Source organism: Nomascus leucogenys, chromosome 18 (genome assembly GCF_006542625.1).
Source record: "Nomascus leucogenys isolate Asia chromosome 18, Asia_NLE_v1, whole genome shotgun sequence".
Lineage (NCBI taxonomy): Eukaryota > Metazoa > Chordata > Mammalia > Primates > Hylobatidae > Nomascus > Nomascus leucogenys.
Window position 1 is genome coordinate 39,098,485 of NC_044398.1, and position 27,590 is coordinate 39,126,074.

At 40.8% G+C, this 27,590-nt stretch overlaps 2 protein-coding genes across 5 annotated transcripts in view; one reads left to right on the forward strand and one right to left on the reverse strand.

Moving 5' to 3' along the window:
* Positions 1-26,987, reverse strand: part of PARG (poly(ADP-ribose) glycohydrolase) — a 136,203-nt gene extending 109,216 nt beyond the window's left edge. The window contains exons 1-6 of one of the 4 annotated variants that reach the window (XR_001114968.2): positions 26,467-26,987; positions 19,731-19,797; positions 17,460-18,446; positions 16,390-16,573; positions 6,335-6,457; positions 6,123-6,206 (exon numbers count right to left, since the gene is read on the reverse strand). Coding sequence is in view for 3 of the 4 variants with exons in the window: in XM_003278183.4 (XP_003278231.1) it covers positions 6,123-6,206; positions 6,335-6,457; positions 16,390-16,573; positions 17,460-18,446; positions 19,731-19,797; positions 26,467-26,683 (1,662 nt within the window). In the remaining variant the exon portion in view is untranslated. The remainder of the gene's footprint in view (positions 1-6,122; positions 6,207-6,334; positions 6,458-16,389; positions 16,574-17,459; positions 18,447-19,730; positions 19,798-26,466) is intronic. The other 3 variants (XM_030798265.1, XM_003278183.4, XM_012503597.2) reach the window with 3 other exon arrangements.
* LOC100586892 (mitochondrial import inner membrane translocase subunit Tim23) overlaps positions 26,981-27,590 on the forward strand; it is a 37,080-nt gene continuing 36,470 nt past the window's right edge. Inside the window, exon 1 of the mRNA XM_003278184.4 lies at positions 26,981-27,260. Within this exon, the coding sequence (XP_003278232.1) occupies positions 27,155-27,260 (106 nt within the window). The 5' untranslated portion in view covers positions 26,981-27,154. The remainder of the gene's footprint in view (positions 27,261-27,590) is intronic.

The following is a 27,590-nucleotide window of genomic DNA, read 5'->3' on the forward strand; positions in this document are numbered from 1 at the left end:
TGAATGACCTATGAAGAGCCTGTCTCTTATGAATTACCTCCAGTACATTTCATAATGTTAGACAAGCTTCCTACTACCTCCCCCTGCTACTGATATGGACATCAGTAGCTACAGACAAACAGAATGAATAGTAATTTATTATTCACTTAAAAAAATGAGATTAGAAAGGTCAAGTAATAGGTGAAAAAACACAATTACACCCTAAAGCATGCATTCTAAATAGGGTGATATACTCCAAATAGACAAAAACTGGATCTTGAGGGATAAAAAATAAACTTAGATATCACAATTGTTGGTGGTCCTTGAAAGCGTCACATTATATATACACAGATACATAGTAGATTTGTAGTATGAAAATTTCATGGGTCAGTTAATAGGGTTGAGGTATAAATTTTTTTGTAAAAAATAAAAAATAAAAATTTCATGGGGACGAGGAGATTAGGAAAAAAGTATTTAAAAATTGTATTTTTAACAAGTATTTTTATACAATATATATAAATTATTATCTTCCTCCAGCAGTTCACATAAATTACACATTTATGTAGAAGAAAAAGTCAAAATACTATGCCATCTACTGGTGTAGCTTTTAACTGTTTGAATAGGCAATACTATACATGTGGTTTCCAGAGTCAGGTACGCATAAGACAATCCACTAGATGTGCAGAAACAACTATTTATTTATAATTACCTTTTATCTCATCCTTTTAAATATCTACTTTGGTTTTATTTTATACTGTACATATCACATTAATAAAGTAACAGATACGTAGAATTTACAAATGACTATTTACATTGGTAATACACACTCAAAATTTTTTTTACTGAGGCACACAGGTCTGAAAACCACTGTTAGCTTATTACTATAAATCTTCCAAATTTCGTTATCATTGAATAAGTTTTTAAAAAATTAATACTCTGTCAAAGCTTCCTGAATAGTACTTCATGCCATACTAAGTATCTAGGTTAAATGACGAGCCAACAAAATGTGTCTTATTCACTTGGAATCAAGGGACATCCAAGTTCCTTAAGAAAAGAGAAGAGAAGATAAAAGAAAAAGAAAAATCATCCATAAAATAAGATAGCAAGAAAGAGTCTTTATTTTTCGCTCACAAGCCATACATAACATTTTCTATTAAGAATTAAGAGATTTTAGGCCGGGCGCGGTGGCTTGCGCCTATAATCCCAGCACTTTGGGAGGCTGAGGCGGGCGGATCACAATGTCAGGAGATCGAGACCATCCTGGCCAACATGGTGAAACCACGTCTCTACTAAAAATACAAAAATTAGCTGGGTGTGGTGGCATACGCTTGTAATCCCAGCTACTCGGGAGGCTGAAGCAGGAGACTCACTTGAACCAGGGAGTCAGATGTTGCAGTGAGCCGAGGTCGTGCCACTGCACTCCAGCCTGGGTGACAGAGCAAGATTCCATCTCAAAAAAAAAAAAAAAAGAAAAGAAAAAAGAATTAAGAGATTTTGGCCTGCACGGTGGCTCACGCCTGTAATCACAGCACACTCTGGGAGGCTGAGGCAGGTGGATCACTTGAGTCCAGGAGTTCGAGACTAGCCTGGGCAACATGACAAGACCCCTAGAAAAAAATACAAAAATTAATCAGGCATGGTGGTGCGTGCCTGTAGTCTCAGCTACATGGGGGGGCTGAGATGGGAGGATCGCTTGAGCAAAGGAGGTTGAGGTTGCAGTGAGCCGAGATTGCACCACTGCACTCCAGTCTGGGTGACAGAGCAAGATCCTATCTCAGAAACAAAAAAAAAGAAAGAAAGAAAAAAAAAAGATTTTAAGGATTTTTTTTTCCAATCACTGGTATCTAATTTCAGAACTTCATAAAGTATTAAATAGAAACGTGTATCAATAGGTGAATGAATAAACAATGCACATACTGGAGCAAACTATCAATACATTGAACAATATGGATGAATCTCAAAATTATCTTCATTTTGAGTGAATGAAGCCAGACATACCCACCATGATTCAATTCATGCAGAATGTAAACTATAGTGAAAAAGAACAGATTAGTAGTTGTCTGGGGCCACAGCAGAAAGTGGAATGGACTGCAAAGTGGGGAGAGGAATCTTTGGGGATGACACAAACATTCTGTATCTTGATTATAATGGGAGCTTCATGGGTATGTGTAAATGTCAAAAATTATCAAATGACACACTTTAAAAGGATAAACTTTCTTATCCATACCTTATAATTCCTCAAAGTTGGTAAGGAAAAAAATTTTAAGTAGCAATTGCATTCTAATTCTGCACTGTAATTCTCTAATTATTTTAGTGTTTTATAACTAGCATTAAGCTCTAGCTCGTATTTATTTTTACTTCAGTCTTCAAGTTTCAAAAGTAGTCTACCATGAGGTCGCCTGTCATTAGAAAAACTGGATACTACTCTGTACTCTTGAGTTATCAACTACTGAGTAAGTTCTTTTTAGTTCATAATTCACAATAAGCACAAAAAATTCTTTCCATGCAAATTATCACACACATTATTTATATAAGTACTACTGTGTAAATCAACTTGTGAGGACACTATTACTTTTTTAAATTCTGAATGTCTCTAATCCCTCTAAATCCAAATCAAATGGTATATGAACAGCAAAAAGATCACTACATTCAATCAGAGGGATTTAATGTTTCCCTCTTCCTCTCTCAAAGCATTCTTTCAGCAAAGGAAACAATTACCATAAGCAGATAGAAAAATATCTCGATGGATTACTCTGTTCTAGTGAATCTACCATACGAGAAATGCAAAAAGGAAATTCAGCTTAAAGCAATTACCCCTTCCTGAAATAATCATGGTGCACTAAGGAACTGCCAGAGAGGTAAGCAGATTGTGTAAGTTAAAACACTATAGTTATTCTTTTATTTATTTATTTATTTTCAAAGATGGAGTTTCGCTCTTTGTTGCCCAGGTTGGAGTGCAGTGGCGTGATCTCAGCTCACTGCAACCTCCGCCTCCTGGGTTCAAGCAATTCTCCTGTCTCAGCCTCCTGAGTAGCAGGGATTACAGGCACCCACCACCATGCCCGGCTAATTTTTGTATTTTTAGTAGAGATGAGGTTTCACCATGTTGGCCAGGATAGTCTCAAACTCCTGACCTCTGGTGATCCACCTGCCTCGACCTCCCAAAGTGCTGGGATTACAGGCGTGAGCCACCACGCCTGGCCTCACTATAATTATTCTATTTGCAGTTGAAGAAATATAAAAATTCTTAAAAACAGCCTCTGTTTAGAAGAATAAAAATAAAGAATCTAAGATAGTGTTCTTCAAATGGACTCCGGGTAGTATTCCTGGGTAGCCTGCTTCTATGTGAATTTATAATTTTGTTTTTAGAAAATAACGGCCAAATAACAACATGCTGTAGGAATGAAGGCTGGTACTATTAATAGACAAAAATAATGAAAAGATTGAGCTGTCCTACTATACACCACAGTACAGGTATGTTAAATTCTAACGAACCTTTGTCCAGATGTGGTAATTACATGCCGTAATCCCAGTACTTTGGGAGGCCAAAGCAGGTGGATCACTTGAGCTCAGGAGTTTGAGACCAGCATGGGTAACATGGCAAGACTCGGTGTCTCAGCCAAAAAATATAAAAAATTAGCCCAGTGTGGTGGCATGCACTTGTGGCACATGCCTGTAACATTATACTAAAACTAAGTAAACTCTAGCAGAACTTGAGATTTTTTTCCAGCTACTCAGGAGGCTGAGGCACGAGAATCGCTTGAGCCAGGGAGATGTAGGCTGCAGTGAGCTGAGATCGCACCACTGTGATCTGATGTTCTATATAAGGATCCCATCTTTGTATCCACCGACATCCATCAACTGTTCATGATTAGTAGGAAAAGTAATTAATTGCAAAATAATTTCTTCTTTATGTAGTATTTTAAAGAATTTCTCAGCATACTATTTTGGGGTTTGGATCAGCAGTTTGAAAATATCTGTGCAAAAAAAGGAATAATGACTACAAATTGTTTTCACTGTGATAATAAATACAAATCAAATGATGGTTCATTACACCTGAAATTAAAAAAAAAGTCAAACTGATATAGCTGTATAAGCACTACAGGTATGAGGAGTTAGCTGGGAGCAGTGACTCATGCCTATAATCCCAGCCAGCACCTTGGGAGGCCAGGCCAGGTGGATCACTTGAGCCCAGAGGTTGGAGACCAGCCTAGGGAACACAGAGAAACCCTGTCTCTACAAAAAAATAAAATAAACAAAATTAGTCTGGGCATGGTGGCATACACCTGTAATCTCCTCTACTCAGGAGGCTGAGATGAGGATTGCTTGAGCCTGGGAAGCAGAGGTCGCAGTGAGCTGTGACCACGCCACTGCACTCCACCCTAGGTGATGGAGCAAGACCCAGCCTCAAATTTAAAAAAAAAAAAAAAAAAAAAAAAAAAAAATATATATATATATATATATATATATGGAGTTTATATTTAGCTTTATGTTTGCATACACATAATTAACATTATACTAAAACTAAGCAAACTCTAGCAGAACTTGAGATTGCTTCCATTTAAAGAGTTTACTTTTTGTAGTTGTGAGCCTGAGTAGTTAGTGTATTATTGGTATTGCTGAAGGCAGGGTTGATCCCTCGCTTGATACTTGGGTTCAAGATAATCTAAATTGTGTTAGGGAAGGAACTGACTGTACTCATGGCTAACCTGAAATATTAAAATAAGGCTGCCCCTAAAACCTTCTTAGTCACACAGGATCCTTGTAGCCAAAACAGTGTATGTTCCAGCTGCAGAGAGCAGACTGCCCTCAGCTTGCACAGCACCTTAGGTGTGGGAAGAATATATGGATAGAGAATGGGGTAGATAAAGAAGGACGGAAATGTTGTCACCCAGGTGGCTTTAGGGTCCTAAGGAGTGGAAAAGGATGGCACTGGGGAGGTCTTCATGGATCTGTGTAGGAGTTCCCTGTAGATAAATTACTGATCCCCCATCTACTATCCCCAGTATGTAATGGCTGAATTAATACGTAATCAACTGCATTGTATGTAAAGCCTTAGAACTAGTCAGGTGCTCCCCCCACCTAATACCATTTCTTACCCCGTAATCCTACCTGATTTTTAACAAACCATTAATAATTCTAATGATAATCTCTATTTTGTTGTGGTTTTTTTGTAACTGTTTTAAATAAATCAATTTGTACTGTAAAAAAAAATAAAGAGTCCGCTTTTTTTTTCTTTTTTTAAAAAAAGAGCCCATTAGAAGATTGAGAAACACTGTCCCCAAGGAATAAAGTCTTCAAAATACATTATGGTATAACATATTAATGTTTTCCATGTAAAGAAAAAAAACAGGAGCTACAGAAAGGCATAGAAAGTTTAACAATAACTTGCAAGTATCAGTAGAAAATATTAAGAAAGCTGAGAAACTATACGCAACAAATTAAGTCTCTGAAAGAAAATAAAACCCATTTTCACAGAAGTATAAAAAATTCTGTCATTGTTTATATTCATAAAAACATTAAAAGTTTTCATGGCTATAGTGCCCCCAAAATATAAATATATATATACACGCACACACTCACTCATATTTTAGATATTAGAATAACAATCTAATGGTTACCCTTGCAATCATAAATGAAATATAAATATATCAAAAATAAATTATTGCCAAAATATAAGATTAATAAATTATTCAACTGCTAGGAGCTATATTAAGGGCAATAAAAACCAGAATGCTTAACATATACTTTAATCATTAGGAAACTCAGCTTCCCTTTGGGCAAATATTGCAGAAGTCATAATTCTTTCCTGATTTACTTTTAAAGATATTTCAGAAACATGACAATTTTAAAACAAAAAATAAAAGAGAAGCTTGAACTGAAGGAAATTGGATGGGGAATCAAGAAACAGAGGTATTATTCCTGGTTCTCCAAATTATTCTGTGTGGCTCCAGGCAAGTCATTTGCAACTCTCAGTTCTTCTCATTTCCTAGTAGAACGTCTCTAAGGAGCCTTCCTTAGTGCCAGGAAGCAAGCACTTTGCATCTAAAGAATGTTGCTACCTGAGTTTATTAAGGCCACAAAGTCTTTGAAAGAGGAGACACAGGGCCCATAAAGAGGCAAGAATGGTAAAAACAACATACCTTCAAGTTTTGGGGTCGTGTAAATTTGTTGAGAAGTGCAGTCTGAATGAGCTCCCACCGGCTCCCTGCAGTTCGCTCACCATTCTTTTGGAAAAAAGAAAAACATATGAGGAAGCTATTCTAAGTTCTTTTGCATCACAGAATCAAAGGTCAAACAAGCAAATACCAAACCATTTTTCAGAGACTAAAAGAATCTCGGTTTTTGTTCTTACCTCATCTTCTACTGGGTACAAATTTTGTTCTGAACAAGGCATTTTAACATGCTTGTTATCCCACAAATCTTTATAATGTGTTGGAAAAGGTTTAGGAACTTCTCCTGCTCGCAAAAGATCTACCTGAAATTGAGGGTAAACAAAATTGTCAGTGCATAAAAACAAAATGTATCTTCTATAAAATAATCCAAAGTAACCAAAGCAAATGCTATAAAATAGAGACCAGCTCCCAGGCAAGAAATCACCAAAGAACCCTTCAGTTCTTCCCATTCCTCACCTCCATTCAACCAGGTTCCAAGTCACCAGATACAGTATATATTCTAGCTCCATATCCCCTAGGAATCCTTCCTTGCCTCAGCTTTTACTAAGTGTTTCCTATCCTTCTCCCTAACTCCAGCTGTTGCTAGACACATCCAGCCCCCATAAAACCCTTACCCTCACTTTGAGATAACATTATCTTTCTAAAGAACTCCCGGGCTTCTAACACTATAATGCCTATACTCTGATTCTAAATGTCATCCTGATTTTCGTATACTTTCTTATCAAAACACCATTCATTCCAAACAAGTCTTAAACAACACTTAAAATTCCTTAAACATAGCAAATACATTTTCATATCTATATGCCTGTACACATACTACTGTGGCCTCTCTTTTTAATACCACTACTACCAATTGCCACCTCCCCCACTGTATCTGGTTAAATCTCTACTGTCACCTTCATAGCTCTGCCAAATTTTCATTATCTTTATGAAGTCTTTAGAAACTTCAAAGTAGGCAGCTATTTATCTTGTTTTGTTAGATTATTATCATGCTAGAGCACACTTGTTTTCCTCTCCTTCATTAGATCCCAAACTTCCTGAAAATAACCATATTAACTTTGTATTCTGAATATGTAAGATAGAACCTGGCATGGGTACATGTGTATGCATATATGCATACATGCAAATATATATATACACACATATGCTAGTATAATAACTATTAAGTAAATGTTTGAGGAAGTGGTACAGTAGGTAGCCAGTCAGACATGAGCAGGGCAGGACAGGGCCCCTACCACTACCAGGAATGTCAGACAACCCTCAAGTGATGCACAGGCAGTTGTGAAACTGCCTCTCTAAAATAACTGGAAGCAGCCGGCACCAGGAAAAGGAGTCAGCCAATAAGATAGAAAAATCTGAAATTGGTGATCAGCAGCTTCCTGTTAAGATCTTAGGAGTTGGGCAAGTCGGCTCCAGCGTGTGTACTAGGAAGCAAAATGGCAGAGTTTAACTGGTATATGACCTTATAAGAACACTCGACTGGTAAGGGGAGAATACCTCAAGGAAGCATGTGTACAACTCCAGTAATCACATTGCACATGCAGACAGCCCATCTCAAGGGAAGAATCAGGAGAGAAGGGGACACAACCCCCTGGAAGCATGCCAACATATAAAATCTCAAGTCAAAGGTCAAACTATGTACTTGATCTCTCAAGTCGCCTGCTTGGCCCTCTTCCAAGTGTACTTTACTTCCTTTCATTCCTGCTCTAAAGCTTTTTAATGAACTTTCACTCCTGCTCTAAAACTTGCCTTGGTCTCTCATTCTGCCTTATGCCCCTCAGTCAAATTCTTTCTTCTAAGGAGGAGTATTAACACTGCTGCAGACCCATATAGATTTGCCACTGGTAAGAGAAAGAGATTATGGTTTAAAGTTTAACATTATGCCTATTCTGGATATTTCATATAAAAGAAATCATTTAATATGTGTCCTTTTGTGTCTGGCCTTTTTCACTTAGCATAATGTTTTCAAGATTAACCCATGTGGTAGTATGTATGAGTACTTCACTGCAGAGCATAATCACATAAATATATAATTTCACTTGTAATATGTTATGAATACGACGAACATTGTGTTATGAGACCAGCTCAGATTTAGTTTATCTGGTAAACTTAGGTAAGGCTTCCTTGAGGAAGTGGCAACTGAGCTTAACTCTAATGGCTAAAAAATTAACAAGGAAAAGAGTGAAACAAAAATAATATTCTAAGCCCCCCAACCAACTGAATGGACCCTTCCCTCAGCCAAGGGCATTCTAAAGCAAACCCAAAACACTAGTTCAGGCCATGATGGGAACGGGTGGTTGGACATGCTTCATTATACCTTCCTCCCTTTGAAATTTAGACGTGACTGACCAGCGTTAACATTAAAACAGGTACCTTAAGACTGACAAGGCAGACTCTTTATAGCAATTAAGATACCAACATGACACATACCAAGCTCTGAAAGAAACGGAAGTATTTTACCCCAAAATATATTTATTTGAAATATTTTGAAATGGCCCTGCTAAACTGTCTCTTGTGGGTAAAATCTACATTCTGGAGAGCAAGGGTCCCCAACACCCCGGAATGCAGACAGGCATGGACTAGGGGTCTATGGCCTGTTAGGAACCAGGCCGCATAGCAGGAGGTGAGCAAGGCTGAGCTCTGCCTCCTGTCAGGTCAGTGGCAACATCAGATTCTCATAAGAGCAAGAACCCTATTATGAACTGCGCGTGTGAGGGATCTAAGTTGCACACTCCTTATGAGACTCTAACTAATGCCTGATGATCTGAGGTGGAACAGTTTCATTCTGAAACCATCCCCCAACCCATGGAAAAATGGTCTTCCATAAAACTGGTCGCCGGTGCCAAAAAGTTGGGGACTGCTGCTGTAGAGAATCCCCTTCCCTTCCCAGGTCTTCCTTGATCCAGTCCAGGAGAGAAGTAATGAAGCGTCTGATAAGAGCTCTGAAGCCTGTTACCTACAAGCATCATCTGCATGATAAAACCTTGGTCTTTAGAAACCCTTCTTAACCCAGACAATCCTTTCTACTGATTCCAGGTCTTTAGATAATAACTGTCTTAACCAATTGCCAAGCAGAGAATCTATGACCTGGAAGCCCCTTTCGAGTTGTCCTGCCTGCTGGACCAAATCTTACATGTATTGATTGACATCTTATACCTCTCTAATACATATAAAACCAACCTGTAGCCTGACCACCTTGGGCACATGTACTCAGGATCTCCTAGGGCTGTGTCACAGGCCATTGGTCACTCATATTTGGCTCAGAATAAATTTCTTTAAATATTTTACAGTTTGACTCTATTTACCATTCCTTAAAAACGGAACAACTATGGAAAGAAGACTGTCAAACAGGCAGCTTCATAAAAACATCTGCTGAGACAGAGCAGGGAGCCCTCTTAGGGGCCTGCCAGGAGTGCCCTCAAGCAAGGAAATAAAAGAAAATCTCGAATCCCTTTGTTAGGAATAATGCTCAAAATCCTAAGGAAATTGAACACTCGAACAAAGGATTCTTAGCAAAGCAATTTTACTTCTGTGCAGAGGAGTGCCTCCTTGGCCAGTCGCCATGAGAGCACACCTGAACAAAGGGGCACAAGAGCCTTTATTCCTGACGCAAGTCCTGCCCCTGTACCCTTTCCCCACCGGCTGGGGTCGGGTCGTACAATCTAAACTAATTCCGGTTAGCTAAACATTTGATTTTTTTAGATAAGGTGGGCACGTGAAAGAAAGCAGAGAGGAAAGGGGAAGGCATGTCTGTAATGAGCTAGAAAGTTAGTTCTCTTTCCAAATAAGGAAAGGAATGTGAGCTGGTATTGATAACGCTTGGTACTGTGACGTGCCTGGGCATCTAACAAAGGCAAAAAGGAAAAAAGGAGAAAAAGGAAAAAAGGAAGGGGGGCACTATGAACTAAAGAATAAAAGATTGATCAGGTTATTTGAAGAGAAACCTCATCATATCCGAAACCTTCAAGGGAAATTCCAGGCACCTAGCTAGCCTTGAGAAGTAAATGAGCCATCAGATAAGCAAGGAGGTAATAACAGCTTAAACCAATAGCCACTCATGGAAGTCAGAGCCACAAGATGTGTTGCTCCCTATAGAAAATAAAGATAACAACTTGACATAGGTCCCTGAGTTATTTTTCAGAAACTCAGACCCCCGCCAAATGGAAAATGCCAACCACCATCACATAAGGGGGAACTGAAGACTGAACTCTGACTGACGTTCTTTTTTCTAAATTTCTTCCTGAGGGGCTTGGAGACAGTGACACCCACATGCCAAACCTTAACATTCCTTTCTCCTGATCCCAAGTTTCTAGACAAAGCCTTGCTTCCTTAACCAATCGCAAATCAAAGAATCTCTGAATCCTGCAACCCCACTTCAAGATATCCTGCCTTTTGGGATCAAACCAATGCATAACCCCCACATATTGATGTATGATTTTGCCAATAACTTCTGCTTTCCTAGAATATATCGCTACCTTTAATAAATCTTGCTTGTAAGCCATTGGGGAGGTCAGGTTTTGTTTTTTGTTTTTTTTTTAATTTAATTTAATTTTTTTTTTGAAACGGAGTCTTGCTCTGTCGCCCACGCTGGAGTGCAGTGGCGCAATCTCAGCTCACTGCAAGCTCCGCCTCCCGGGGTTCACGCCATTCTCCTGCCTCAGCCTCTCCGAGTAGCTGAGACTACAGGCGCCCGCCACCACGCCCGGCTAATTTTTTTTGTATTTTTAGTAGAGACGGGGTTTCACCGTGGTCTCGATATCCTGACTTCCTGATCTGCCCGCCTCGGCCTCCCAAAGTGCTGGGATTACAAGCGTGAGCCACCGCGTCCGGCCGGGAGGTCAGGTTTTAAGCAATAGCTATCCTATTCTACTTGCTTGGTACCCTGCAAACAAACACCCCTACTTCTCTTGCTACAGACGTCAGTGTCGGTGTTTGGCTTTACTGCACCGGGTGAGTGTACCCAGGTTCAGTTTAGTAACACTGCAGCTCAAGAAAAATAAACCTGGGCCGGGGGTGGTGCCTCACGCCTGTAATCCCAGCACTTTGGGAAGTTGAGGAGGGCGGATCACAGGGTTAAGAGATCGAGACCATCCTGGCCAACATGGTGAAACCCCATCTCTACTAAAAATACAAAAATTAGTTAGGCATCGTGGTGCGCATCAGTAGTCCCAGCTACTCGGGAGGCTGAGGCAGGCGAATCGCTTGAATCCGGGAGGCGGAGGTTGCAGTGAGCTGAGATCACGCCACTGCACTCCAGCCTGGCAACAGAGCAAGACTCTGTCTCAAAAAATAAATAAATAAATAAATAAATAAATAAATAAAAACCTGTGAGTCATCTATATAGGTGATCATTAAAACCACATGGGTGGGTGAGACCAACCAGAGAGAGAGAGAGAAGAAAAAAGGACCTATGAAAAAGGCTTGAGGAACTCCAACAATACTTACTTGTCACATACAGAAGAACAGCCTAAAAGGAAAGTAAGAATTGGCTAAGAAGGAAGAAAGAAATTTAGGATTATATTGTGTCATGGAGCCAAAGGATGGGTATATTCCAAGGAGAAAAGAAATGTCTATAAAGTCAAATGTGGCCAGGCACAGTTGCTCACACCTGCAATCTCGACGCTTTGGGAGGTTGAGGCTGGAGGATCACTTGAGGCCTGGAGTTCAAAATCAGCCTGGGCCAACATAGCTACAAATTTAGAAAATTAGCAGGTGTGGTAGCACATGCCTGTAACCCCAGCTACTCAGGAGGCTGAGGTGGGAGGATTGCTTGAACCTAAGAGTTGGAGGCTGCAGTGAGCCAAGATCACATACCACTGCTACTGCAATCCAGCCTGGGTGACAGAGTGAGATCCTGTCTCTTTAAAAAAAAAAAAAAAAAAAAAAAGGCCAGGAACAGTGGCTCCCACCTGTAATCCCAGCACATTGGGAGGCCCAGGCAGGTGATCACCTGAGGTCAGGAGTTTAAGACCAGCCTAGCCAACATGGCGAAACCCCGTCTCTATTAAAAATACAAACATCAGCCAAGGTTGGTGGTATGCACCTGTAGTCCCAGCTACTTGGAAGGGTGAGGTAGGAGGATCGCTTGAACCCAGGAGGCAGAGGTTGCAGTGAGCCGAGATCACACCACTGCACTCCGGCCTGGGTGACAGAGCAAGACTCTATCTCAAAAAAAAAAAAAAAAAAGTCAAATGTGACAGAATCAGCAGTTATGCTCAAAGTATTTTCACCCTCATAAGAATGTCCCAAAGGTAATTTTATAAGGATGTGCCATATTATCTGATAAAACAGCGTAGGTACCAGTTGAGCTTCACACAAAGGGGAACATACATGTAATATACTTTGTGTGTGGCTCTGTGTTTGCATGCATGCACGTATGCATGTATTTGTTGGAAATCGACCACTAAGTGCAATTTCAGATTGCCTTACATTTCTAAAGCTAAATGTTGGTTTCATTTTATTTTTAAGAAACAGGGTCTTTACTCTGTCATCCAGGCTAAACCGCAGGGCTCGAGTAATCCTCCCGCCTTAGCCTCATGAGTAGCTAGGACTACAGGCATATGCCACCATGCCTGGCTAATTTTTTAACTTTTTATACAGATGGGCTCTCCCTATGTTGCCCAGGCTAGTCTTGAACTCCCGGCCTCAAGCAATCCTCCTGCCTTGGTGTCCTAAAGTGCTGGGATTATAGGTGTGAGCTATCGTGCCCAACTTTCATTTTACTATTTCAAATTCTATAACTATTAACATCTGGAATCTTAGTAATGTAACTAAACACTGCTATTAAGTAACTGTTAATTACATTTATATCTTATTATCATATTCAGGAATAAGAATCTAGAAGAAAATACAACAAATTGTTAAACTCTGGGAATAAGACTGAGAGATGGGTTTTCTGAGTTACATGCTTTCATATAATAGTTGCATATTTTTTACAATAGTCTTGCATTGCTGTTGTAACAAAATAGAAGATTTTAAAAACTCAAGGGTCCTGGGTATCTAAGAAAGAAACGTTAACTATAGAGATTAAATAATGATGGTATAGGATGGTTTGGGTTTTCTTTGTGGGAGGGTGGGAGAGAGAAGGAGGAGAAAAAGCTAAAATATCACTTAACACCCTCTGTCCGTCTTTTCTCCAGTTCCTCACCATTAACACCATCTCAGTAATCCAGACTAAGAACCTTAATTTTACATGCATTATCAACAACTCCTTTTTATTTGTCACCCATATTTAGGAATTCACCATATTCTATCACTTTTACCTCATAATAACACAACCTTCTATTTTCTTTTTTATCCCCATGATTATTATCTCAGTGATTTTCAAGCTTTTTAAATAGCAGAATCCCTTTTCTCCCCTAAGAAATTTGACATAAAGTCATTTAAAGTCGGCTGGGCGCGGTGGCTCACGCCTGTAATCCCAGCACTTTGGGAGGCCGAGGCAGGCGGATCACGAGGTAGGAGATTGAGACCATCCTGGCTAACACAGTGAAACCCCGTCTCTACTAAAAATCCAAAAATAAATTAGCCAGGCGTGGTGGCGGGCGCCTGTTGTCCCAGCTACTCGGGAGGCTGAGGCAGGAGAATGGCGTGAACCCGGGAGGTGGAGCTTGTAGTGAGCCGAGATGGCACCACTGCACTCCAGCCTGGGCGACAGAGCGACACTCCACCTCAAAAAAAAAAAAAAAAAGTAATTTAAAGTCACACCAAAGCTATTTTTAGAAATACAGGTTTTGGCCGGGCACGATGGCTCACGCCTGTAATCCCAGCACTTTGGGAGGACAAGGTGGGCAGATCACCTGAGGTAGGGAGTTTGAGATCAGCCTGACCAACATGGAGAAACCCCGCCTGTAATCCCAGCTACTCGGGAGGCTGAGGCAGGAGAACTGCTTGAACCTGGGAGGTGGAGGTTGCCGTGAGCCGAGATCGTGCTATTGCACTCCAGCCTGGGCAGCAAGAGCAAAAAACTCCATCAAAAAAAAAAAGAAATACAGTTTTTATAGTAACTTTTACTTACTTACTCTAATATCAATAAGTGATGATGAGACAGTTTTAAATACAAAATTTGAAATTAGGAGTTAGGGATGAGAGTTAAGGCTTACATCAATCTACCATTTAGTTTACATTTATCTCTCTTACACATTATTAAGAAAATCCTGATTCACTCACCTATACAGTTGCAAATGGTAACATTTTACAAACTGTTTATTTTGATATTAAGCTAACTCTTCAGATAAATGGTAGCAAGGGAACCTTGGCTCTATGGTCTGCACAAAAATGGGTTATCTTGGCAAAAACAGCTGGTTCAAATATGGAATTAAGCATCTTCAAATTTGATTGTGCAGTTCTTTTTTAACAAGTTTTTCACTGTTAAAAATATAATTTAGAAATGAAATTTGCATCAAACTTCAAAAGAACCCCTGAAGCACCTCTATGTGGCACAATTCGGTACATACTGTTGCCTTACTTAACTCTTATCTGGGCTCTTACATTACCTCTCCCGGCTCCCAGTGTATCCTCACTTCTGTTTTCCTTACATGCAGCTGTCTGATTAATCTTGCTACAGCACAGATACTGTCTGCACAGACATGACTTAAGTCTGGTTCCTGGCACTTGAAGTCCTCTGTGATATGAACCCAATCCAATTTTCAAGTCTCTTCCTCATTCCCCACCCAAATTCCACACTCCAGCAAAGGCACTGTTTTCCATTTCTAAAACAGATAGTTTTCAACCACACAGGCTTTTCTTATAAATCTTATATATCTGTCTGGAAGTCTCCTGTCTTACTAACTGCACCTCAGAAATTTATGCTTATCTTTTAGAGCTCAGCTCAAACCCCATAACTCTGCTCAATGTTACTCTCACCTCTAAATATGCTAAAGAATTCTGAATTTCAAAATAGTTAATCACATCTACACTAAATTGTATGTTAAAAGGGATCATGTCAATTTTTTTTAGTACTGTGTGTGAAATGTATCTAAAACCTGACTAATAAATGAGATGAATGTTTAAAACTACCCAGCGAGTGATGGAAATCTAAAACTGGATTATGGTGATGGTCACATAGCTCAATAAATGGACTCAATATCACCAAATCGAGCACTTAAAATGGGTGAATTTTTATATACCTCAATGAAGTTGTTTTTTAAAAGCAAGAACACACAGAAAGTACAAAAGAGGTTACTAAGAACTAGAGGAAGCAGGGAAGGAGGTTTAATTATTTAATATGTACAGTTTCTGTTAGTGTAGTGTTATGATATTCACATTGGTTTTTGTCCAGGTTCTTGGCTTGTAACTCCCATAGCCCTTGTTATAGTCTTTTGTTATAATGTTATAATGTTAGTCTTTTGTTATGTTTTGTTACGATGTTGTTATAATGTTATAATGTTAAAACAAAGAGGGTAACAGCCCTTTCCCGAAAGAAACCCCCTTCTTGCCTGGGGACTAGACTGCCATGGTAGGACTAACAAAATAGGCACAAGATTAGAAATTATGGTTTAGGAGTCATGCAGCTGGAGGCTACAAGATTCTGACCCTCCCTAAACTGCTAAGATCAATGCTTGGGATATTTTGCAGACCCTGCACTTGATGGATCAGCTGGCACCACCCAGATGGATAAACTGGCTCATCTGATCTTATGGTCCTCACCCAGGAACTGACTCAGCACAAGAACACAGCTTCAGCTTCCCATTATTTCTTCTTCTGACCCAACCAATCAGCACTCTTGACACACTGGCCTTCCCCAACCCACCAAATTATCCTTAAAAACTCTGATCCCCGAATGCTCGAGGAGACTGATTTGAGTAATAAGAAAACTCTGGTCTCCTGCAAAAAAAAAAAAAAAAAAAAAGGCACAACTGGAAAATGATTTAAGGACACTAACACTAAACCATACGTAACTTTGAAATTTAGGGACGAATGCAGGATTGTGCAGTGAGTACACAATACTACCAATCGAGTAAAAAGAAAAAAAAGAATCCAATGAGGTTTCTTAAAAATACTGAAAAAAAATCTTCACCATCAGCTGACAATGATTGCTAATGATTGCTAATTTGTTAAGTTCTATATTAAGTAAGTTATCATTATATTGCTCCATTCTGTAGAATTCTCAGTATTTTATATATGCAGAAAACAGAAGAACTTTCTAAGCCTTGGGCTGTTTCTCACTTAATAAATATCACAATAAATGAGGACTTCCAGTCTTCTCTCATCATAGATAAGAGGTCCTACCTACCCGAATAGTTACTGTGTGATTGGCAGATGGTCTCAAGAGAGGCAGCCGGATCCCACACCGAGGCATTCTTCTCATCTCCTCAATGGGAGTTCCAAGCCACTTCTTATCTGGAGAAACGTGAGGCGGAACGTATTTAGGGATCTTCCTTTCTGTTCTTTGATGTTTGGTTTCGCATTGTTCTTTTCTAAGGTCAAGACAAATGTATTTAGTCACAAATTATTTACTGTTTTAATTCCCTTAGATACACAAGCACAAAACTTACCTAGACGTTATTGTTTAAAGTATGCCATACTTGGTCACTCACTTCGTTATGTTTTATATTTACAATCAAAATAAAAACTTATAAAGCTTATAAAACTCAAGAGCTTATTTTCAACAGCCTGTGGAAGAAAGTTCCAAACACATGTAAATCACCTTCTCAAAACAGAAATGAGTCATGGTTCACAGTATCATCTACACAGTAATTTTCAGCGAAGTGAACTCACTATTGCATGCTGATTGCACTATCTCAGGAAACTCAAATCACAGAAATCATGGATGGGATTTAAGATTCCATATGGGGTAATGGCAAAATATAAGCTTTGTAATATGACACACCTGGATTTAAATCCCAGTATTACCACTCAGAAGGTACATGATTCCAGTGAATTCTCTTACCCAAATCTCAGTTATCTCATTTAGTGAGTATAATACCATCTGTCTGCCTGTCACGGCATTAAAGTGTAAAAAAAAAAAAAAAAAAGTGTAATATACAATGGTCTAGAAGAATGTCTGGCTGAAGAAACAGTAGCTACTATCAACCTAGTATTTTCATGTTCTAGTAATTCCCATAAATACCAAAAGGAAACTCACGAAACTAAAAATCTGATTTCTAATATTTATTTCTTGTTTTCTGTTTCTAGCTTTTTTAGAGTTTAAACTTTGGAGTCTAGGTTTAAATTTATCGTAAGTAGTTAACAAGAAACAAAACCATTTCTTTGCTTTACTAGAAATCATAGCTTCATTAAACTCCCTTACAAAACTATAAAGCATATTATGCTGTTAGAGAGATACTCCTGACAGAAAATTACCTTCTATCCTCTGCTTTGGGCAGTCTCATGAAATGATCTGTGATTTTAGAATCCTTTTTTCCATGTTGCTTAGAATTTCTGCATTCTACATTCAGGCTAGAAATATTTCCAGGTAGTTTAGCATTTAAATCATTCATTCCAGTGCGACTCTCTCCTCCTTCAAATTGGAAATGTAATCTAACTTCACCTCCCTTAGTAGAGTACCGTTTCCTAAATTCAATGTCAGCGTCTCTTGCTTGGAACCTTGAAGGTTTATTTGCTGTTTGGGAGGAACTACCATCTTCTTGTTCATCAAAACCTGGACTTGTCTCCTCATCTGCTTCTGAGTCTTGACAACTATTTTTAGAATTATCCACATCCATCGGTGACTCGGGTTCACTTTCCTTCTCAAATGGAGGAGAATTTCCTAGGCAATTTTCTTGTCTAGTCAATTTGTTGTCATTTTTTGGTCCAGTACCAACATCCTCAGAGCCAACATCTGACAATGGACTCTCTGGCACCACGTCTATCTCCTCTTGCTGACAACTCGCACAGTCTTCCCCAGGATGGCAAGACTTGCTGCACTTCTGGTGGCTTTTGGCTTCTCTGGCCTGTTCATCTTCTGTAGTCTGCTTTGCATTTGCAAACTTTATAGTTGTGAGAAACTGTTGATTGTCTCTATTCTCTTCACTATCTGTGTCACTGTGATCATCATTTTGAGGTGACCGATCAATGTTAGCATTACTAAACTGCTCTGGTACCAGGGTTACTGTTTGAGGTTCACTTTCCAAAGGCTGCTCCGTGTGTTTCCCTTCATTTTGCCACTTACACTTTGCTGCAGTCTGATGCTGGTTCAAATACTGTGTACTTTTTTCAGTGGGTGATTTATCAAGATTTAGCTGAGAAACATTTTCTAATTTTTCTACATTATGTTGGTAAAAGTTATCTTTTTGTACAGAACTCATCATGGATTCTATTCTTGTATTGTTGTTTTCTTTACTATCCAAACTACAAGAGAACAGAAAGAACTAAAAATAACTTATAATACAAAAAAGTCACTTATCCAATCACACCCCCAGTGTCACAGCAGTAATTAAACTCCCTGTGGTTACCTGAGCACACAGCATGTCTTTCATGACTCCATGTCTTTGTTTGTGCCCCCTAATGCCTTCCCTGCAGCTGTGTGTCTGGCAAACACCTGCCTTTCCTTCAAGTCATAAATGTCACTCACCTCTCTGTGCAGTCTTCCTTTAGGGACCAAAGGTAAAGTTGAACATTTGTTTCTTCTACACACTAACCACCACTGTGCCCTGCTCATACCTTTACTATTGCATCTATCACACTAGGCAGTAATTATGTGTTTTTATGTCTGTGGCCACTGCTACACTGTAAGTATCTTAAAGACACGGACTAGGCCGGGCGCGGTGGCTCACGCCTATAATCCCACCACTTTGGGAGGCCGAGGCGGGTGGATCACGAGGTCAGGAGATCGAGACTATCCTGGTTAACACGGTGAAACCCCGTCTCTACTAAAAATACAAAAAAAAATTAGCCAGGCATGGTGGCGGGCGCCTGTAGTCCCAGCTACTAGGGAGGTTGAGGCAGGAGAATGGCGTGAACCCGGGAGGCAGAGCTTGCAGTGAGCCGAGATCGCGCCACTGCACTCCAGCCTGGGCGAAAGAGCAAGACTCCGTCTCAAAAAAAAAAAAAAAAAAAAAAAAAAAAAAAAGACACGGACTGGCCGGGCGCAGTGGCTCACACCTGTAATCCCAGCACTTTGGGAAGTCGAGGCAGGCAGATCACGAGGTCAGGAGATCAAGACCATCCTGGCTAACCCAGTGAAACCCCATCTCTACTAAAAATACAAAAAATTAGCCAGGCGTGGCCCATCTCTACTAAAAATACAAAAACTTAGACAGGCGTGGTGGTGGGTGCCTGTAGTCCCAGCTACTTGGGAGGCTGAGGCAGGAGAATGGCGTGAACCCAGGAGGCGGAGCTTGCAGTGAGCCGAGATCACGCCACTGCACTACAGCATGGGCAACAGAGTGGGCAACTCCATCTCAAAAAAAAAAAAAAAAAATACACGGACTATTCCTCTCTCATCTCGGTATCTCAAGTATACAGGACAGTCCCTGGCACACAGGACTCTCTAAAAAATTACTTATAAGTTGATTTTGAATTAACATAGATAAAGGAGAATAGAAAAGCATGAACAAAGAGAAAATATTAAAGCAACAAGATAAAACATCCATGTATTATTATTCATTTCTCTATATAGGAATGTTTCTATACCTTTCTGATTCCGCTGTCTTGATTCCTTTAGTGTCCATCCAACTGGTAATAGTCTTTTGTTTGAAAACTATAAAAAAAAATGTATATTCATACATTCCTTCAAATAGAAAACATATACAGCATATTATACATGCAAGGAACTATGCTAGGTTCTATGGGTTAAACAAAAGATTAATAACTCAAGTATTTGCCCTCAAGTAATATGGGTAAGACAGGAACATAAATGTTAATATATATGACACAGGGTAGAAAATGACTGGTGCCTAAAAGGGTTGGTATGGCCTAATGGATAAGAGCATAGGCTATGGAATCAAAACACCTGCATTCAAATTCTGATTCTCCCATTAGCTTCCTATGTTACTCTGTGAGGGGTCATTTCTCTGTATCTCAGACACCTCATTTGTAAACATGCAAAATAACTATCTCTCATGAGATGAGGCTTAATTTAAGTAAAAATAGTTCATGTAAAGTGTTTAAGGCATTCTCTGGTTTATGCTTAGTAAATGTTGATTCTTAATTATCATGATTATTAAAAGAGGTCCTGATAAAGGAATTAAGGTTATTTCTGAGGAAGACACTACTTCGGTGAACAGGAGAACGTGAGCATAATCGGTAAGATTTCTTTGGAAAGGTAAGGCTTGACTTATGCCTTGAAAAGTAAACATGCAGTCACATAAAGAGAAAATTATTAGCAAAGGCACCAATATCAGGGAAATATAAACAACTTAAAAAGAAAGCAAAAGAAAATATGGTTGAAAAGTCAACCAGGATCATACCATGCAATAGGATCTTGAATAACCCACAAAGAGAAGTACAAAAAACGTGTTGAAAGACATGATTCCTCTCATCTAGGAGGCTCACAGTCATGCATGACAGCCTGGAGGATAAATCTGAGGGGTAAGAGGGAAGAGCTTATTGCCAGAAACTAGGGAGGAAGCTACTAGTCCAGGTCAGTGGTTCCCAAACTATCTGGATCATCAGGAAGCCAGCCACACCCCAGTCCTACTGAATCAGAATCTATATGTGAGTAGGATGAAGGCATGAGGGGAGCTGGAATCTATTTTTTTTTTTCCAAAAGTGATTTTGATGATCCACTAGATTGAACAGTTACTGGCCAAGAACATAAACTAGTCCTTGTGAGAGTAGTAAAAGTGAGGAGAGTCATTACAGACTTCACAATAATAGGGGAATTTAAAAGTGACTTTAAGCTTTGAGCTTGAGAGACTTGAAAAATGATGACAGCCTTAAGTAGAAATATGGAATACAAGAGAATTGTGTTTAGGGAAGAAATATGATTAGGTCGATTCTGCCTATACTAAATTTGAGATGCCAAAGAAGTAACTAGATAGAAAACCATATCACTACTTCTGGCTTCCTAAGGTTTCCTTCCCAACACACCAGCAGACAGTAGCAAAAGTAGAATTGATAGCTCAGGAGAGAGAGATGCAATATAAATAAATACAACCCACATTTTATATAATCATTAGAAATAAGTATGCTGTCAAAATTTAATATACTGAATAGGGATTAAATGTACATCATATTTTAGTATCAGAAATAAAATCTTAAACATTCACAAATGTTTAAGATTTGAGATACTCACTAAATTGCAATGTAAGAATCTTAGCATCCTAAGTCACAGGATCTTTCTTATTTACCTGCCTCTCCTCAAACACCATATGGAGCAAAACAGATGCAGGCTCAAATATACGAAAATCAATGGTTTATTTTTCATTGAAATAATGGCATAATCGAAATACATTTCAGATGGGGAGAATTTTATACCAGAAAAATATTCAATTGCTATATAATCTTTACCTTCCACAAAATACTTATAATCCGGCTAGTAAAAATCTTTGATTAGTGTTTCAAAAATAGTTTCTATCACAAAAAAGTAATCACGCATAGTGATTTCTTATTGTTAAACACCATTACTTCCAAGATTTTATTCAGCATTTCTGCAGCAGATCAGGCTTCAGAGAAAAAATGAGCTTCAGTCAGAGGGAGTAAGAGGATAAACCATTTGATTCTGAAACTTTTTCTATAGTTCTGTATTCTCTATTTATTTTCTTTATATCAAATACAGCAAGCATAGTTTAGAAAAATCCTCAAATTGGGCCAGGTGCGGTGGCTTACGCCTGTAATTCCAACACTTTGGGAGGCCAAGGCAGGCAGATCACAAGGTCAGGAGACCGAGACCATCCTGGCTAACACGGTGAAACCCCGTCTCTACTAAAAATACAAAAAATTAGCCAGACATGGTGGCGGGCGCCTGTAGTCCCAGCTACTCCGGAGGCTGAGGCAGGAGAATGGCGTGAACCCGGGAGGCGGAGCTTACAGTGAGCAGAGATCGCACCACTGCACTCCAGTCTGGGCGACAGTGTGAGACTCTGTCTCGAAAAAAAAAAAAAAAATCCTCAAAATTACAAACCAGGAATATGCCAAAACATTCATTTTTTGAGTTGGTTTAGAAGTTAAAACATCTTTTTTCCATAAACGTAAGGATTAATGTTACGATGCAATGACTAGGTTGCTATAACACACACGAAGCATGTACTCCCGTGATAAGTCTACAGAACCTAAAGACTGCACATATTATTTCATGAAAAACCAGGAGTGTTCCAGTGATGGTAAAGAAGAAGAGAGCTCTCTCCTGCAGCCCTGACCCTAAGAATGTGTTCTCTCTCCAGTTTCAGGCTTCCTGAAGCCTGAGGAAGGGATGAAGGAGGAAAAGCAAGAGGTAAGGAACCAGTATCTTCTGCTAATAAAACATTGATCAGTCCTTCTTAGGGCCTCAGAGAAAGGACTGCTTACTGCTCTTTGCAATATCACGGCTTCTGGCTTCCTAAGGTTTCCTTCCCAGCACACCACAGGACTGTGTCAGAGCTTTATCCCTCTCACTCCTGAAGTAAGCATAAAATGATGCTTTCCAGGTTTCCTAGGAATTTTAACTAGAAATAGTCACAGCAAGGCAAAAAGAGTGGCAATAAGAAGTGACAAAAAGATACAAGATCTAGAGTCAGATAGTCTTGGATTGAGATCTTTGTTCAGTCACTTACTAGTACCATCTTGGTCAAGTTGCTTCACTTCGTTAAGCCTTTATTTCCTCGCCCAGAAAATGAAGCTAACAACACCTACTTCTAAGGGTTATGTGGAACAATTACGATTCAAAAATTAGAGAAAATATTGTGTTCAGCCTCACAAAGCACTCAATATGTTATCTCCCGACATTTCCACCCAGTCTTTTTTTTTTCCACTGAGATCAATAATTCTCCAACTTTGACTTCACACCATTTACATTTATTCTCATCAGCAACATTATTCAGTAACCAGTATATTTTAATCAGCAGGTCATTCAATTAATAGCTATAGATACAGCCAAAAGGCACAAAATGCAATAAAATTCGCCTGCATGTCAAAGGAACACTCCACTTTCACAAAAAGTCTATAGCAACACATTTGGGTAAACCCTGCGTCATCACAATGTGAATAACATGCTGAGTTCTGCCAATATGCAGGTTTGCAGATTTCTTTTTTTTTTCTTTTTTCAGAAGTGGGGTCTCGCTATGTTGCTCAGGCTGGACCGGAACTCCTGGGCTCAAGTGATCCTCTTGCCTTAGCCTCCCACGTAGCTGGGACTACAGGTGCATGTCACCATGCCCAGCAAAATTGGCAATTTCAGTCAGTACAAGAAATATGCCCAGGAAGATAAATAATATAAAATTTAAAGATACTGAATAAATATCCATTTCACTACCCCGCCTACTTGTCCTAAGATAATTATATATAAAAATTTAAATACCAAGTTCCTAAAGGAATCCCAAAAATTCAAACAATGGGCTTTTGATACAAATATAGTCTTTGAACATTCTGTTAATTCGTGTCCTGTGCCAGGTATACAGAAAACATTTAAACATGTGAAATACAGCCCCAAGTATTCATTTGGTACCTCTTCTGCAGAAATCTTAATTAAGATCCAACCAGTGAGGACTGACTGCCCTCACCCCTATTTGCAACTAACTCCTCCTCCTTTACATGCAAATAAGGTTAATGAAACCACAAATTATCCAGTCACAGAAGCTGAAGTACACCTGAACATATATCTGAAGTTCACCTTCAGTTCCCTCTCCCCTATACCAAGTTCCCTGAAATCTACATCCTAAATTTTAAATCCATCCCTTCCTTATACCCTTTAAACACATCACTTACTAGACAACTGCCATTTGTTTCTTCCAACTCGTCTCCCTGTCTACAGTCTTGACTATCCAGTGTTCTACAAACTACAAATGACGAGTCATTTTTCAATGAAATAACACAGACAATATAAGAATGCTTCGCACATAGTACGGTTAAGTATTATTTCATGAAACATTTATTTCAGTTATAAATATGGCTTCAGTTATAAATATGGCCAGGTTACATATATTTCTTACTCTGTGTACTCGATAAAATTTATGCTATGGGTTGCAGTTAGAAAAGCCCAGGCCGGACGCAGCGGCTCACGCCTGTAATCCCAGCACTTTGGGAGGCTGAGGCGGGCGGATCACGAGGTCAGGAGATCGAGACCACGGTGAAACCCCATCTCTACTAAAAATACAAAAAATGAGCCGGGCGCGGTGGCGGGCGCCTGTAGTCCCAGCTACTCCGGAGGTTGAGGCAGGAGAATGGCGGGAACCCGAGAGGCGGAGCTTGCAGTGAGCCGAGATTGTGCCACTGCTCTCCTGCCTGGGCGACAGAGCGAGACTTCGTCTCAAAAAAAGAAAAGTCCAAAAGCCACTGCTTAAGCCATATTTTCTAAAATATTAACCAAATGGTATTCCCACGCTTAAAAGCTTTTTAGTGGTTTCTCCATTAACCACAGAATAAGGTTGAAATTCCTTAAAATGGAATTTGAGTTTCTTCATAAGCTCCTGTCTGCCACCCAGCCTCATCGGACACTCCTCTGTCATCTTATGCTCCAGTCTTACCAACTTTTGCATGTCTTATTCCATCTGCGTGTATAATTCTTTCTCCTCTTGATTTATACAGCAAATCTTCCTCATCCTTCAAGGCCTACTGCAAGTCTACTTGGTACTGCTCCTAAGTTTGAAGACATCTAAGTGTACACTCTTCACCAGAGAACTGCCCGAGCTCTGCCCAGCCTCTTACACTGTTAACGAATGCATCCTTTTTGAAATGCTCTCCTTGTCTGACACAACACGAGCCAGGCTTTCCTCCCACCTCTGCAGCCGCTTCTCTTCAGTCTACTCTTAAACTTTGGTGTTCCTAAGGCTTCTGCCCTAGGTCACCTTTACTTTCTCTACATGTTTATGTTATCTATGCCCATAGCATCCATTATAATGTTTATGCCACGAACTCCCCAATCTACTTCTCCAGCACAGAAACATTTCTTCTCAAGTATCCCATTCTTTCATGAATCCATCCCCTTCCCTATTGCCAGCATCCAGGCCTAAGCTACAATTATTTCCAACCTAGATTAACTCCTTAACTGAATCTTGAGGCTCCACTTGAGTTCCTTTTCAATCCATTCTTTATTTTCCACACACCAGCCACACAGACTTTTCAACAAATAAGTCTAATCAAGTCACTCCCCTACTAAAAACCCTTGAGTAGCTTATCAATGCCCTTAGAGTTCAAAATCCTTAGCAATGTCTACATATCCAACTTGGTCTGACTTTTTTGTACCACCCTGCAGCCTCATCTCTCACTACTCTCTTGCTTTCACTCTATACATCAATTGCACTCCTGTTTTTGGTCTGTTTTGTTTTTTTGAGGTGGAGTTTCGCTCTTGTCGCCCAGGCTGGAGTGCAATGGTGCCCTCTCGGCTCACAGCAACCTCCGCCTCCCGGATGCCAGCGATTCTCCTGCCTTACCTGCCTCAGCCTCCCGAGTAGCTGGGATTACAGTTGCCCACCACCACGCTCGGCTAATTTTTTGTATTTTTAGTAGAGATGGGGTTTCACCATATTGGTAAGGCTGGTCTTGAGCTCCTGACCTCAGGTGATCCACCCGCCCCGGCCTCCCAAAGTGCAGGGATTACAGGCATAAACCACCGCGCCCCGCCTCGATTGCACTCCTGAAACACTTCTTACTTCCTCTAATTCCTACTCATTCTAAAGTCCTCAGAATAAGCATCTCCTTCTGGAGGACTATTTTCGATCCCATAAATTAAGTTGGGTAGAACAATCTGTCCTTCATCTATCAGAACATCCATTACCTTTTATTATATTAACTTTTGCTATCGTCTGTCTCTCCAGATAGATTTTAAGGTATGAAGGCAAGGCCAAGTTTCTCTTGTTCAACACTGTATACCAGGGTCAGGTACAATGCCAGCTTAGACTAATAGCTCTGCACCCTGGGACCCAGAATCTGAACAAGTGAAGTTGTTTTCTTCCTATCTAGAGGCTGAAGCGCCCTACTGTTTCACATACACCATTAGATCTCCCTGACGACTAAGGCAATTTCTCAATCAAACCTGAAGAAGCAAACAGGTGGTGGAGTCTCCTGCCATTTTCCGCCCTGTGAGTGACTGCTCATCAAAGTTTCTCACATCAATCGCACTGGGAAAAATGCGGCCCCATTCACCCACTAGCGGCTTTGGTAGCTCAGCAAGTGGAACTGAGAGTGATGATGCACACAAGACCAGAAAGGAGTGACTGGAGCCCCCGGGTCCTCAGACTGAGACCAGAAGGTTCGGGCCGAGGCGAAGGACAAAGATTTTTATTTTCCCACGTACCAAGCGAGGTGGCGCTGCCTCTGTGCTGTCCCGCCCGCCCTGGGACGCAGGCTGGCGAGGACGGTGGGACCCTGAACTGCACGTGAGCGTCCTTGGGGTCGAGGACGCGCCTCTGCCTGCTGGGAAAGCTCCGGGCGTCCGAAGCAGCCGGCGAAGTTGTAGCGGCGCCCCAGCGGGGTCGCTTGGTGCAGGGTTCACAGCCGGGGCCCGCATTCATGCTGGGACCCGCAGCGCACTGTCCCCGGGCCGGCCCGGGCGGAGAGCCTCATTCACTAACCCTGAGAGGGATGGACTGTGCCTCCTTCTCAGCGCCTGCCTGCACCATTCCCTCTCTGCCGCTGCCTGCTTCTGCAATTGCTGATCCGCCGTCCTCCCAAGTCAGGCCGTAAACAGTCGCCTGCCTTCCCTCTTCCACTGGCACCCCACCGGCCTCAGAATGCGCCGCTTTGATTCGGGATTCGTTCACTTTCCCACCACCGGAAAGCTGCCGTCAAGCGCCTCCGGCTTCCGGGGCGCACACTGACGCAAAGCGGAAGTGTCGCGCTTAGCGGGAACCGGCGCCCGGAAGGTCAGCGTGTGAAGTAGGCGCTGGCGACGCGGGGTTACCCGCTGTTATTGAGGAGTAACGGCCTAGCGGACCACCCAGGCTTAAGGCAGCGGCGGGAACCTCTCGGTTTGCTGCGATACCATGGAAGGAGGCGGGGGAAGCGGCAACAAAACCACAGGGGGATTGGCCGGCTTTTTCGGAGCCGGCGGAGCAGGTTACTCGCACGCGGATTTGGCTGGCGTCCCGCGTAAGTATGGGGCCTAGCTTGCGATTATTTCTGACTGATTCTTGCGCCTACACTAAAGTTGCGCGTCCCATGTTTTATGTTTTGTTTTTTTTTCCTTGCTGGCGTTTACAAGCTTAAATACCAGTGGTGGGGTTAGTGTGTCTGCATGGCCGCTTTTTCAAGATCGAAAGGCCTAAAAAAGGGTCACGGATCTCCCGGGGAAGCTGTCCGTGATTGACCTGGACTCGCGAGATGATGCATGTTTTCTTAGATTTATATCCAAGCCTCCTATGTTTTGTGTGTGGTGGGCCGTGTAATTGGCCCTTGATTAAGAGTAGAGCCCAGCTTTGG